Source organism: Sturnira hondurensis, unplaced genomic scaffold, assembly GCF_014824575.4.
Source record: "Sturnira hondurensis isolate 20B ecotype Veracruz unplaced genomic scaffold, ASM1482457v3 Scaffold0000648, whole genome shotgun sequence".
Taxonomy (NCBI): domain Eukaryota; kingdom Metazoa; phylum Chordata; class Mammalia; order Chiroptera; family Phyllostomidae; genus Sturnira; species Sturnira hondurensis.
In genome coordinates this window covers 11,653,420-11,667,123 of record NW_028073279.1, presented here as the reverse complement: position 1 = coordinate 11,667,123, position 13,704 = coordinate 11,653,420, and the positions used below count along the sequence as shown (strand labels likewise).

The 13,704-nt window shown below is 44.3% G+C and overlaps 1 protein-coding gene across 5 annotated transcripts in view; it reads left to right on the top strand.

Annotated features, from left to right (window-relative positions):
• Positions 1-13,704, top strand: part of PATJ (PATJ crumbs cell polarity complex component) — a 330,197-nt gene that overhangs the window by 300,217 nt on the left and 16,276 nt on the right. For all 5 annotated transcript variants that reach the window (XM_037043696.1, XM_037043706.1, XM_037043682.1 and 2 more), the window contains 2 exons: positions 4,697-4,819; positions 5,565-5,669. In XM_037043696.1, coding sequence (XP_036899591.1) covers positions 4,697-4,819; positions 5,565-5,669 — 228 coding nt within the window. The remainder of the gene's footprint in view (positions 1-4,696; positions 4,820-5,564; positions 5,670-13,704) is intronic.

Here is a 13,704-nt window from a genome sequence, read left to right as displayed (position 1 = left end):
TTTTGGCAGCCTCCCTGTGTTTGTTTCTATGTATTAGGCAGAGCTGCTTTGACTCCATGTCTTGGTAGTGTGACCTAATGTAGTAGGTGTCCTGTAGGGTCCAGGGGTACAGCCTCCCCTATTACCCAAGCTGAGTAGTGGAAGTGCGCCCTTAGTGTGGGCTGAATACACCCTCCTCTTATAGTTGAGCCTTGGTTGCTGTTGGCAGGTCAATGGGAAGGATTCACCCAGACCAGTCAGCTGCAAGGATTGGCTATGACCACTAACCACAAACCTCCACCCTCCATAGAGAATCAGATGTTCAGGGGAGGGTGGTGGTGCTCCTACATGGTCTGTAACTGTCTACTGAGTACCCTGGCTCTGGGGTTTCCCAGGTGGTGCAGGTGAAGGTAAGGCCCCACCTGTGTTTTGCCCATGGTCACCATGCCTGAACTATAAAGCAAACTTAGATAGCTGCTAGTTGTGCTGGGTTTGGAGATTCCCAGGCAAAGCCAACCTGTGAATCTAGGCTGGCTGCTGGTACTGCCAGGCCTTGGGCTCACTGAGGGCCAGCTGTTGCTGATTTGAGAGAATTTAGAAAGTTGTGCAGCATGAGCCAAGACTAGCTATTCACATGGAGAAGCAGCTTGGGTGCACGTGGGCCCATTAGTCAGGTAGGGCAGAGTCTCTGGGGATCTCTAAGGCAGGTCAAACAGTGTTAGCCAGGTTGATGGAGTCTCAGATATGGCACCAGCTTGCTGGCTTTGTGGCTCTGTGGCTCTTTGAGGAGGGTTTAGAAAAGGGACAATGGCCTCTGCTTGCTTTCAAGCCAAACTTTTGAGTTCCTCCCAGCATGCCACTTGTACCTTTCAAGCTGCTACCCTGGTGCTGGAGCTCAGAGAGAGTGAATCTGAGTGGGTGAGTCTGTGTGGGGGTTCTTTATGAGGCACTGCTTGGGGCTCCAAAAGTCAATCTACCAAGTCAATCCCTGCTGGTTTTTGCAACCCAAAGTTTTGGGGATTTATATCCTGGCACTGGAACCCTGAGCCGGGGTCCTGGTATGGGGCTGGGACTCCTCACTCCCAAGATATCCCTTCTGAATTTCTATCCACCACACATAGGTGAGGGACCAGCCCGTTTTATATCTGCATCCCTCCTACCTGTCTGGATGGATGTGGTTTTTTGTACCCATAGTTGTCAGACTTCCATTCAACTTGATTTCTGATGGTTCTGAGTGATGATGGTTCTATATTTTAGTTGTAATTTTGATGTGGTTGTGGAAAGAGATGAGCCATGTCTGCCTAAGTTGGCATCTTAACCAGAAGTCTTTTTTTTTTTTGTCGGATCTGAAAAAAAAATTTTTTTGGTGTGCTGCAGAATTTTATTAATTACTTTATATAGGCCATGAGATGGAAAATGTTTAAAATAGCTGGTATATAGCATGACTTTTATTGGTTACATAATATTCCATCATATGAATGTGCTGTGATTTGCTTAACCACCTTCCCCAATCTCATTATTTTTAGAGAGAGAAGGTCAAAAGGGAGAAGGAGAGAACATCCATGTGAGCCAGGAATATTGATTGGTTGCCTCTTGCACACACTCCAGCCAGGGTCCAAACCTGCACCCCCGTTGTGTGCCCTAATAGGATTTGAACCCATGACCTTTCAGTTTACAGGATGATGTGCCAACCAACTGAGACACATCAGCCAGGGCTTAACCAGCTTCTTCTTTTAAAACAATGAGCATATTTGTAAACTTTCATTACCTTTTATAGCAAAATATCTTTGGTGGGGCAGGGTTTGCCTATGTCATGGGTGATTTTCCCAGGATTAACTCCTAGAAATGAAATTGTTGAGTCAAAAGCCACACTTGTTGTTAAGGGCTTTCATACATATTGCTAAATTGCCTTCCTGAGAAGATTGCGTAAGATGCATTTTTGTTCATACATCTGTCGAATCCTGAATTTCAAACTCCAGCATGAAATCTGGAGTATTAGGAAGTGGATTTCTATTTTAGTCACTTTGATCCTTAAATTTGGAGTTCAAGAAATGTAAAAAAAAAAGTGTGGCCTTGTAATTATCATTTAACTGCAGTAGAGTTATGTCCAGCATCGCTTAGTTCTCTGGAGTCATTCATAGCTGTGTTTGAAGGCATTCTACTCTTTATTAGCCCTATTATCTTTGGCAAGTTACTTAACCTCTGGTTTCTCATCTGTAGAATGGGGGTGAAAATACTGTTTACCCCACAAGGTGAATATTGTTGTATAGATTAAATGAAGTAATGCATATAGTGTATTTTTCATAGTACCCAGTGCATCATGAATGTCCAGGAAGTGGCATCCATCACTATTGGTTATAGCTTTACTATATCTGCATGTGTGATCCCAGTGTCCTTCCGCCCAAGTGGCAACTCAGCTGTTCCTACAATGAGGAGGTTTGATGTGCCCACATGTGCATCCTTATGGATAAATTCAGGAAACATCAGGATGGATTTGCACAAAAGCAAATTATTGCCTAAATTTCTCCTTATTCCAAGATTTATAAAATGCCACTTTATGTTTTCTCAGTCATTAGAGCCACTTGTTTTTAAAAGCTTTTATAAAAAGACCTAGTCCTACCAGCCCCATTTTCCCACACACGGTCCAGGAAGAAACTTCCTCGTGGCACTTGTTTTTGCCATTTGGCACCGGGGCGTTCCTGTCGATGCACTCAGAACCTATAAGCTAGACACAAATGCTCTGGGAAACAAGCCACAGGCTACCAGTGGCTGAAGAGGTCAGCGTTGCCTTTGTCCTGTCCTGTAGGCGGGGCATGGCAGCACTAGTCATGTTGTTAATGGTAAAGAATCATGCCTCACACGTATGGGACGTGAGTTTTTTAAGTTCTTGCATGTGTGGTTTTTGTTGTCGTTTTTGTTCTTTCCCCTTTTCCCAACTTTACGGAGGTCAAATCCAAGCACACTAAGCTGTGCAGGTTTTTCAGTGATTAATTAAATCTGTGGAAGCCCTGCGGCCACACAGGTCCCTTTAGCACACCCACGGTGCTAGCATTTCTGCCCTCGTTGTTGCATGCTAACATCCATGTAATCTGAGAACCCACCAAGTAATGTTATGATGTTTGCTTTCAACTGCGCTACATATTTTCAACAACTAAAGGAAAAGTGACCCCCCTGTCCTGGGTTTTGGTATGTCGAGTAACGTGGGATTTTATGCTGGACCCGATGAGTAGACAGGATGCAGTCACCCAGTTAGGTTGAGACTATACATTGCGTCTCCCCTTTTGTGAGTGGTGGTTCATTTCTCCGGTTGGGGTCTGTTCCATGCGTGCGTAGCTTAGAATTGAGCCTGAGAACTCTGTGGGTTCACTCAGAGCTACAGGATCCCTTCTCCAGCTGCCTTTACTCTAGTTTTCTTCCTTTATTCTCCCACCACCAGGCACTCCTTTTCCTGGTCTCTCCGACCGGGAAGAGGGGAGCATCTTGGAATGGTAGCCTGGTAGCCGTGTGTGCCGCTTCCCAGCTCCTGGCCCTTGTCTGGCCCTCAGGATGGCCAGCCAACACCCAGGACGGTCATTCCTGCTGTCATGTCTCCGAGTTTTGGCTTTCCACCACATTTTTAGTTTCTTTACTTTTCAGAAGCCTCAGGTGTTTTGTTTTGTTTTGTTTGTATCTTGACATATCCTTTCTTTTCATCAGCAGGAGAGCTATCCTATAGTGTGCACATGCCACTGTGCTAAATCTGGAACTTGCCGTTTGTTCTGTTAGAGATTTTTTAAATGCTAACCCTCTGATAGCATGTGGGAAGGACCTGGACTAAAGCCAGGAGCTCTTCACCAGGGTCCGAGGGAACCGTGTTGCCTCACCTAATAACCTTAGCGAACGTTTCCTATCACATTTGACTTCTCTCTCCAAACTATGCCGTCATTACAGTGAGTGTCCTCTAACATCCTTTGTTTTCAGCAGTCATGTAGCTCTTTCAGAGCCAAGTATGTTTGTTCACACCCCCGAGAGCATGATATGTGTGGCAGTTTGATTATAAACACCATATGAGAACATACTTGCCAAGTCTGCATCAAAATTGGCCACCAAAGTGAGCAACAGCATAGGGTTTTGTTTTGTTTTTCACTCCCACTATTGCCTTTTTATTGAGCCTTTTTTGTAGGCCAGGACTGCACTGTATCATCTCATTTAACCCTCAAAACAACACTGGGGAGTAGGTGGGATTCTTCCCATTTTTACGCCTAGAAATGGAAGCTCTAAAAGGTTGGGAAGCTTCCTGAAGACTCCCCAGCAAATTAAGTGCTAGTGCTGAAACACAGGTTTTTCTGCCCTGACCAGTGTGGCGTGGTTGGTTGGGCATCACCCCACAAAGCAAACAGTCGCAGGTTTGATTCCCAGTCAAGGCACATGCCTGGGTTGTGGGTTTGGTTCCCAGTGGGGGTGTGTATGAAGGGCAACCAATTGATGTTTTCCTCCCTCATATCAATGTTTCTCTCCTTCTCCTCCTCCCTCACTTCCCCTCTGTCTGAAAACAAATAAAATATTTTTTCAAAAAAGACAGAAGGAAACACAAGTTCCTCTGACTCCAAAAGACCTGCACTCAACTCCTGTGTTACCCTGACCTCCTGCATCACAGAGCGTTTTGTTCGGCAGCTGCCAAGGACAGTCAGGTTGTGGCTCTTTATTAAATATGCGCTGTGTTTTGCTTCTTTTTTAGGAGCTCAGTGATGCCCTTGGAATCAGTATTGCTGGCGGAAGAGGAAGCCCCTTAGGAGATATCCCAATATTCATTGCCATGATTCAGGCCAACGGAGTGGCTGCACGCACACAGAAGCTTAAAGTAAACAGACGGGGCCTGGGGAAGCGCGGGCAGCACAAGGTGGGGCCAGAGAGGAAGTTGCTGCCGCCGGCACTTCCTTTAAAGTTGGAATTCCAACAGCCATCACAGAGACCTATGCTGAGGACAGAATGCGTTGGGGAAAGTTTATACCTGAAATTCATTAGGTCCATGGGCATATAAAAATATTATTGTTTGTATCAAAGCTTCTTGATGAAAGAAGAACTGGCCGCTCACTTACAAAGCCTCCTGTACCGTCTTTCAGCACCTACTTCTGCCCGAAGTTAACTTTCACCTGAGGGTGATTTGACCTTGGAATCTTTCTTCAACCAAAAGAATCAACATTCTTGTAACTTTTTTTCCATTGCCCATTAATTTTAACCTAGGTAGAAAAATAAAGCAAAAAATATTTGGCCTTCTCCCTGGAGCTGTATTGAACAGTTAATTTGTACACCCCACCATTACTGGCGAATGGATGCATGAAACACCACCATTACCAAAATACAAAAGTGGCCTGCCGTGCCTTTTAATAATCAAATCTGACCCCCTTCTTGTCTCTCTGATTAGCCTGTATTTGGGGAAAGCCATAAAAATTTCTCATGCTTCTGGAACAAGCACGCAGAGTAGAAATACGGAATCTTCACAATAGCCACAAATGGGAAATATGACTTCCCAAGAATTTTAAGCATTCTTCTCAAATTTAATTTTTCTTAATGATAGTGATTTTCTACCCCCTTTGTGCTTCCAGGTTGGAGACCGGATTGTCAGCATCAATGGGCAACCTTTGGATGGGCTGTCTCACTCGGACGTGGTTAATCTGCTGAAGAACGCCTACGGGCGCATTATCCTGCAGGTACCGCATCAGTGGAACCCGCAGCTGCGCCGGGCAGATAAGTGGCGTGCGGGGAAGATTGAGCTTCGCTGGCAGTAGGCTTCACCGCCCAGCAGGGTGCCCGCTGGTGTGAATTATGAAGGTTGAAAGCAAGAAATTATTATTTTTATTCAGAAATTCTTTAATGCCACCCATACAGGCAGTGAGCATGATTATGTGAAAGCCTAACAAGGGGAGAAAAATTACTCTTTGCTTCACGTGATAAATCAACAAGGCTTTTAGCATCCAGTGTTCTTTTGTGAATCAGAGTTTGCAAGGAATAGGAAATGATTTCTTTTCTTCTGCCCAAAAACTGTTACTGAACTGCCCAAGTGCTGTTTCGTCCACTCACATTAAAAGACGGGAGAAATACAATGCTCTTTTTCCTGTACCGTAAGGGATTGCCAACACTGTTAAATGCTCACTGCATCGTAGCCATCAACTAAGGCAGACAAGCACTTATCAGCTGTGGTCTCCAAGGGTATCGTCCAGAGAGGCATGGGGAAATATACCAGGAAGTGGAGATGAGGCGTGCTGTTAATCACCTCCTCTTACAGTCTCAGCACTTCACATCTCTCAGAGATGGATATCACATATCTCTCAGAGATGAGTGAGAGGAAGCATATGGGCAGTGCATTTCCTTAAAGACTTTCCCCAAATGTAGGATTATAATCACCGTACATACTCTGCAGAATTAGTATTAAATGGTTTATGCGTAAAAAGAATAAAACCCACAATTTTATACCTTAGAGAGGGGGGCTGGCCAGCCCCTCAGACCATTCTAGCCCTAAAGTAAAAGTTCGAATTGAAAAGCCATTACCTCTGGGAGAACCAGTTTGTGGTGCTTAACTCTCACAACTGAATGATCTCAGACCAAAGTGCCAACACAGACATTTTAAAAAGTACACGGCTTTCAGCAAGGACTAAGGGTGTAATAAAAATACCGTCAGTATTTCAGGGGAATTCATGTGATCAGCAACCTACTTATTCAGTGGTTTGGGTCCCCGAGTATGTGGACAGGCTGTGGGGTCGGCTCCCCCCTCCTCCTCGTCTGCACTTTCAGTGGAATCTTACTAGGTTACCTGCCTTCCCTCCGTCTGCCATTGTCACAGCCTGCGAATCTTCCTTTTTTGTTTGCTGTGCTCGCTTTCCCTTCGAGTTAGGCTGACCCCTAGAAGCCCTACCCATGCAACTCTCCAACCTCGTAGTTGAGGACCCTTAGCTACACAATTTTTACAAGTTATTTCAAATGATAACTATGTCAAGACAAAAAGGTATTTCTCTCGGCAAAACCTGGTATAGTGGCTGTTTGCATACACCGGTATAATTTGTTTGGCTCCACCTTCTTCACAAAGGGACGGGAAGACAGAATGTAAAAGTGTAACATGAACTATAAAAAGCACCTTAAATGAAAAGGAACTCATGCTCTCCCGTGCAGAGTTAACACTTCATTCAGCCAAACTGCTGCTACGAACATACTTTTGAATGAGTTCCTTGTTTTCCTTATTTCTGTATTTTAAGAAAATGACATTTGGTTTCAAATGATCTCGTGTTAAACACATTAGTTGGTGTTATTTTTTAACATGTGTTATTAAAAGCTTAAGGGACGCCTTTGGGATGTTGACAGTTGCAACGTACACAGTTGTGGGTGTGCAGCGTATGTGCTGCCAAAGGCTTTAGACACGAAGCCCAGGCAAGTCTCACGTCCTGCATCAGACACCTTTCAGTTGCGTAGCATATTTGCTTCAGTTAAAACCGTGTGCAGGAGTACCAGCAATCCAGTGATCACAGCGGATGTGTCACTAGGTGATTTTTATTATCAAGTGAGCCAGCCCCTTGACAGAGAGTAGGGAAGGTCAGATCATTGTGTCTGACAACGTGAAAAAGACTTCCTATCAGTGGTTGTGCAGAGGAGTCAGCAACTGCCGATTGCACAGGGAAGATCAAGGTCTGGGTCAACAGACTGAAGAGGGCAGAAGGGGAGGAGGGTGGACGAGACAACCAGCACTCCTGGAACCCCCTCCCCACAGTTAAATTGCTGTCTCTAGGTGTGATAAGGAGGTAGATATGCTTGCCCTTAGAGTCAGATGTTTCTTATTCTCAGTTATGGATTGCTCAGCAGAGACTGATTTGGCTGTGAGGGGTCATTTTACATGTTTCCAGTTATATTTGCTTCTGTAGTTTGATTGTTTGTCAGTTTGGTTCTTTTGTCTATGGAGTTACAATAAAGTCTTTTTTATATATATAAAATCAGGTAACTCTGACTCTCTGCTAAAAAAATTACTTTTTTTGAGAACATGGAGGATAAAAAAGCATATAAGGGAATTTTTTTACTAAAGGAAATTGTGAGGCTTGTTCTGGGCCCAATAAGTGTTTTTCCAGCCCTGGCCAACAAGCTCAGTTGGTTAGAACATCATCTTGATACACCAAGTTTGCAGGTTCGATCCCCAGTCAGGGCACATACAAGAATCAACCAGTAAGTGTATAAATAAGTGGAACAACAAACTGATGTTTCTGTTTCTCTCTCCTTTCCTCTCTCTAAAATCAATAAATTTTAAAAAATCTTAAGAGTTGTTCCAAACATTTTAGAGCATAGGAGGATGGGCAGATTGAGGTAGTGTTTTCTAGGAAATTTAGGAGGAGTATGTTGGGAGAGAAGAGAACATTATCGTTTGGGACGTCCAGGTGGAGAGATGTCCAGCAGGCACAGGAATGTGCTGCCGATGGTCAGGGGTCTTCGGTGCTGGAAATGGAGAGGGTAAATCAAGCCAACTGCAGGTTTTTAATGTCAGCATCCCACTGGCTGCCACATTGTACTTGGTAGATAGTGGTTCCGTGAATGAAAGGAGTAGAGACAAAGACAGAGGACAAAGGCTAGGAGTCAGCAGCAAGTAGGGAGAGCAGAAGAGAGTCTGAGATCAGGGACATTAAATCAGGGCCTGGCTACAAAGTAGTTTGGGAGGCCCTTTGAGAGCATCCTGCAGAACACAAGAAACAAGCACAGAAACGCTGCTGTAAGAGGGCCTGGCTGCTGGGTGGAAGAGGGAGGCATGTCCTACTTATTAGGACAATGTTCAGAAAACAATGACTTCTCTTGTGAGCCCTAGATTGAAAACGAGAGAGGAGAATATAAAACGCAAGATTAATTCAGGAGATCCAATATCCAACCAATAGGAGTTACAAAAAGAAAAACAGAATAATAACAAAGAAAATAAATTCAACTTAAGGTCTTTTAATAAGTGAACAGGATAAATAAAACAAGCATGATACCTGTAAACATTCCAAAACTTTCCAGGAAAAAAAAGCATATGCCACTTGCAAAAGAACAAGAGATTCAAACAGCGCCTGGCTTTTTTCAGCGGTGTGTGTGAGACATTAGTGTAGGATATTCTCCAACAAAAGACCAGAATAAGAAAGAGCAAAGTGAATCCAAAGCTAAAGAACATCGAAGTCCCAAGACAGCTCTGTAGCCGGCAGAGAGACCAGCTTGTCCAAGTGGGAGCCGGAGGAGAGGAGGCCCCGACAGAGAGGGCTCTGGGTTAAGGAGGAGAACAGAGGGACAGATTATCTCCTGTTTAGCTGAGTTGGAAGTTTGAGATCTGTTGGAGAGTTTGGGGGCTGGATTAGTGGTAAGTATATCAAAAAGTAAACAAAATTAGATAATCATTAACCTTGAGGAAAATAAACTCCTATGGAAAAGAGAACTGTAATCATAGTTGAGTAGTTGGCGCCATATAAATAACGTTTGTGTAAACATTCCAACTCATAGTGATAAAACCAATAGCATCGTGATGCATGAAATAGTAGTAGTAGGAAAGGAAAATATAAGAGGTAAATCTTTATCTTCTATAATAGGATATGACCAGATAATGTTTAAAGCTGAAAAGTCAAGAAACAGAAGTAAAAGCATGATTTTTTTAGAAATATGGAAGCAGTTACTAGAAGAAACAGCTAAGAGTGTTGAAAAGAATTATTTGCAGGGAATGACAATTAGTAATTAGGGAAGAGGGAAGAAGGGGACTTCATTAAATACTGTATGATCATTTCTATTTTTATTTATTACTATTTCTTTTTGGAGAGAGAGGAAGGGAGACAAAGGTGAAGGGAGAGAGACATTGATGTGAGAGAGAACCATCAATCGGTTGCCTCTCACACACCCCAACTGGGCACCGAGCTTGCAGCTCAGGCCTGTGCCCTGACGGGGAGTCAAACCAGCAAACTCTGTTTGGGGGACAATGCCCAACCCACGAAGCCACACAAGTCAGGGCTGTTTTTTAAATTATTCATGAGTAGATTTGATTGTCTAAGTTAAAATGAAAAAGAACACATTGCTGGAAATTGTCAGACCTATAGTGATTTAAGTATATTTAGAGAAACAGAGAAAAGTAGACCTTAAAAATAATATAAAAGTTAAGTGCAAGTTTGGCAAGCTAAATATTCATCTCCTGGAATAGGGAGTCAATCGATATCATCAAGATGATATATTTCAAAATTGGCTTGTCACCATGTTATTTAGATCACACCTCTAGGGGTAAAAAAAGAAGTTCAGTGTGTCTCTAGAGAGTAAGAGTATTGCATTTTTTATCATGCCCTGTTGAATTTTTTATCATGCACATACAAAAAGAAATAACCTGGAAAATAAAATAGAAAAAGAACCTAGAGTCAAAAACACAGTTCCTAGACACTAAGGGAGAGAAGAATTTCAAGAATAGCACACTTACCAATGAGGCAAATATAAATAAAACCTCAGAAAAGTCACTCCAACTGGCAGATGCATCACTGGCAATCTTTAAAATAAATGAGTTCTTTCTTTTAGAGTTGGCAAGTCAGTAGAGAGCAAGGGAGTCATTGGGAGCAAAGGAGACAGAAGAAAAGGCAGGGATGATGTTACCCCTGAAAAAGAAATCTTGCAGGGGAGTTTGAATCTGATGGCCTCTCTTTTAGGACGTCATTTTCTAGGAGTGAGTAAAGAAAAGATTGTGGTGTTTTAGAGAAGTCCTTCTCAGACCTTACCATGCTCTGGAGTCACGTTGGTGGCTTGTTAATCACGATAGCCATGTCCCACCCCCAGAGGTTCTAATTCCATAGGAGTGGGGTGGGACCCAAGAATGTGCATTTATAATAAGCTCCCAGGGATTGCTGATGCTTCTGGTTTGGAGCCCACCCAGAGGCCCACTGGAGTAGTGCATTATTTAGGACGAACAAAGATTTGCACATATTTTTCTCTATGCCTGGAATACCCACTTCACTGCACCCTAATCCCTTCTTTTTTTTCTTTCCTCATTCCATCTTTTTAAAGATTTTATTTCTTTTTAGAGAGAGAGGAAGGGAGGGAGAAAGAGAGGGAGAGAAACATCGATCAGTTGCCTCTCATGCTCCCCAACCAGGGACCTGGCCCACAGCCCAGGCATGTATCTTGACCAGGAATCGAACCAGTGACCCTTCGAATTTGTGAGACAACGCCCAATCCACTGAGCCACACCAGTCAAGACTCTCATCCCATCTTTTTAAATCTTGGGAAATCTTTTGTTTAGAAACTCTTCATCTAAAATCCGGAGGAGTCTGGGTGTGAGTACCCCTGAAGGCCATGAATTCGTCTAAACTGGGGACAGCGTCTGCCTCCAGCAGAGGGCCACGCCCAGAGCAGTTGCCTGGTCCAGCTCGTAGCATTGAGTAGGTTGCTGAGCTGTGCTGATCAAGTCGGTGTGAACTCACAGAGAACAAATCAGCACAGTTATCAATTGTGTGCCGACAAGTTCCAGTGGAGGCGAAGGATGGATTGACTGTAGGGCTGGGAATCGTAAAGGTGTGTGGTAGCATGTGCAGGAAGAGCACATGAAGGCACATGTGAGCATCATTAAGGAGTGGCTTCTGAGTAGTTCTTGACCTTGGTTACACAACACAATCACTGATTCCATCACTAGTTCCTTGGCCTCACTGCAGTGATTTAATTGGTCTGGAATGTGGCAGGGACACTGGGATATTTTAGAACTTCCCAGGTGATTCTAATTGGCAGCCAGGGGTAAGATCTATGGGGTTCACGATGGGTAAAAAGCTAGGTGATGCCAGGAAGGGGGCGATCGACTCCAGGAAGAGGACAGAGAGCTAACAATTGGAAAGTTGAAGTGAAGGCCTCGTGGAAGTTCTACAGGACGGGCAGGCGTCAGGGTCAGAAGTTGTGCCTCATGTCCCGTAAGGAGGGGTCATAGCTCCTGTGAGGATCAAATGAGATGGAATGTTTAATAAAACAGCGGACTGCAAGTAGTTAGCATTAAACAAGTGGTATTTTATTACATGCACTATAATCACGTAGCTCTGAAGTCAGGGGGATGCTAAAACTTCTTCTGAAGTCCTGGGAGTGGAGTGGTTTTCCAGGTGACAGCTGAGGTGTGCGCCACTAGATGGCGGTTTTCCCCTTTTTATTTAACTTAACACATTTGACACTTCAGACCACTATACAATACTTTTATTGACTTTTTTATTGATCTTTTCAGGGAGAGAGGGAGGGAGAGAGAGAGAGAGAGAAGCATCAATTTGCTGTTCCATCCACTGGTTGTTTCTTCTCTGTGACTGGGGATGGAACCCGCAACCTTGCTGCATGGGTATGATGCTCCAACCAACTGAGCTCCCCAGCCAGGGCCAAACAAGTAAATTTTTATTTTTATTTATTCATTTTTGTTAATCCTCACCCAAGGACATGCTTGTTGATTCTAGAGAGATGGGAAGAGAGGAGAAACATCAATGTGAGGGAGAAATATCACTCAGTTGCCTCTCATACTTTCCCAGATTAGGGGCTGAACCTGCACCCTAGACATGTGCCCTGACTGGGAATTGAACACACATGACCCTTCAGACTAATCAGCTGAACCACACCAGCCAGGGTGAGACACGTATATTTCTAGAACACACACATTAAAATCAATATATTCTGATGTCACTAGAATCAGTGTGACTAGATTCTAAATAAAAACTTTAAGCAAATATGCTTCTACCTCATTAAATTACACCAAATGCCAAAACTGGGACCAGGCAAGCTTTTCTCTTTTTTTTCAAGATTTTATGTATTTAGTTTCAGAGAGAGGGGAAGAGAGGGAGAAAGAAAAGGATAGAAACATCAGTGTGCGAGAGAGATATCAGTTAGATCCCTCCCGTATGCCCCCAGCTAGGGACCTGGCCCACAACCCAGGCATGTCCCCTGATTGGGAATCAAACCAGGGACTTTAGGTTCACAGGCTGGTGCTCAATCCACTGAGCCACACCAGCCAGGGCTAGGGAAGCTTTTCTTGATTGTTCTTCTGTAATGTGCCCCATCTTGATGTCTGTAACAGCACTAACTGCAGCAATAGAAGGAATGTAAATGTAAAAGACCCACTGACTTTGAACTAGATGGTTTTGCAGGGTGCATAGGAAGCAAGGAGGATATCTGCCACCCCTCCAGGTCCCCAGGCAGGAGGACGAGAGTCTTGCCTAGCATTGCTGATCTGTAAAACACCAGACGGTAAGCCATGATCTTAAGAGTTGAAGCTGGCCCTAGCTGGGTCCAAGGACTCCAGACACTGTGGCTCTGGAGCCACACATTCACAGTGCACAGACTGGTGCGCATCGTCTGCAGCCCCAGAGCCTGCCCCCCTCACCGGCCTTACGCAGGGATGCCGTCCTTTCCCTGTCCTCCCTCCACTCTGAACAGTGTGTGTTCCCATCGGCCTCCCACACTAGCTGACGTCAGCTGCAAGCCTGTCGCTGTGGAGTGCCGGGGGCACGTTGGCTTTCCCTTGGTTTCCTCTACTCCCATCTCTGTCCTCACAACCTATGCCAGAAGTCCTTTTTTTTGCCCCCAAAAATAAGTAAAATTTTTATCAGTCTGTTTGCCTTCCCCTACTTCACAATGCACAAACAGAGCTCTCCTAGCCTTACCTTTGTGCTGTTCCGTCCCAGGCATTGGTGGGGCAAGAGCAAGCCCTTCAGACACAGGGCGGAGTCAACATTCATAGACCACATCTCCTTGAACTTGCACACC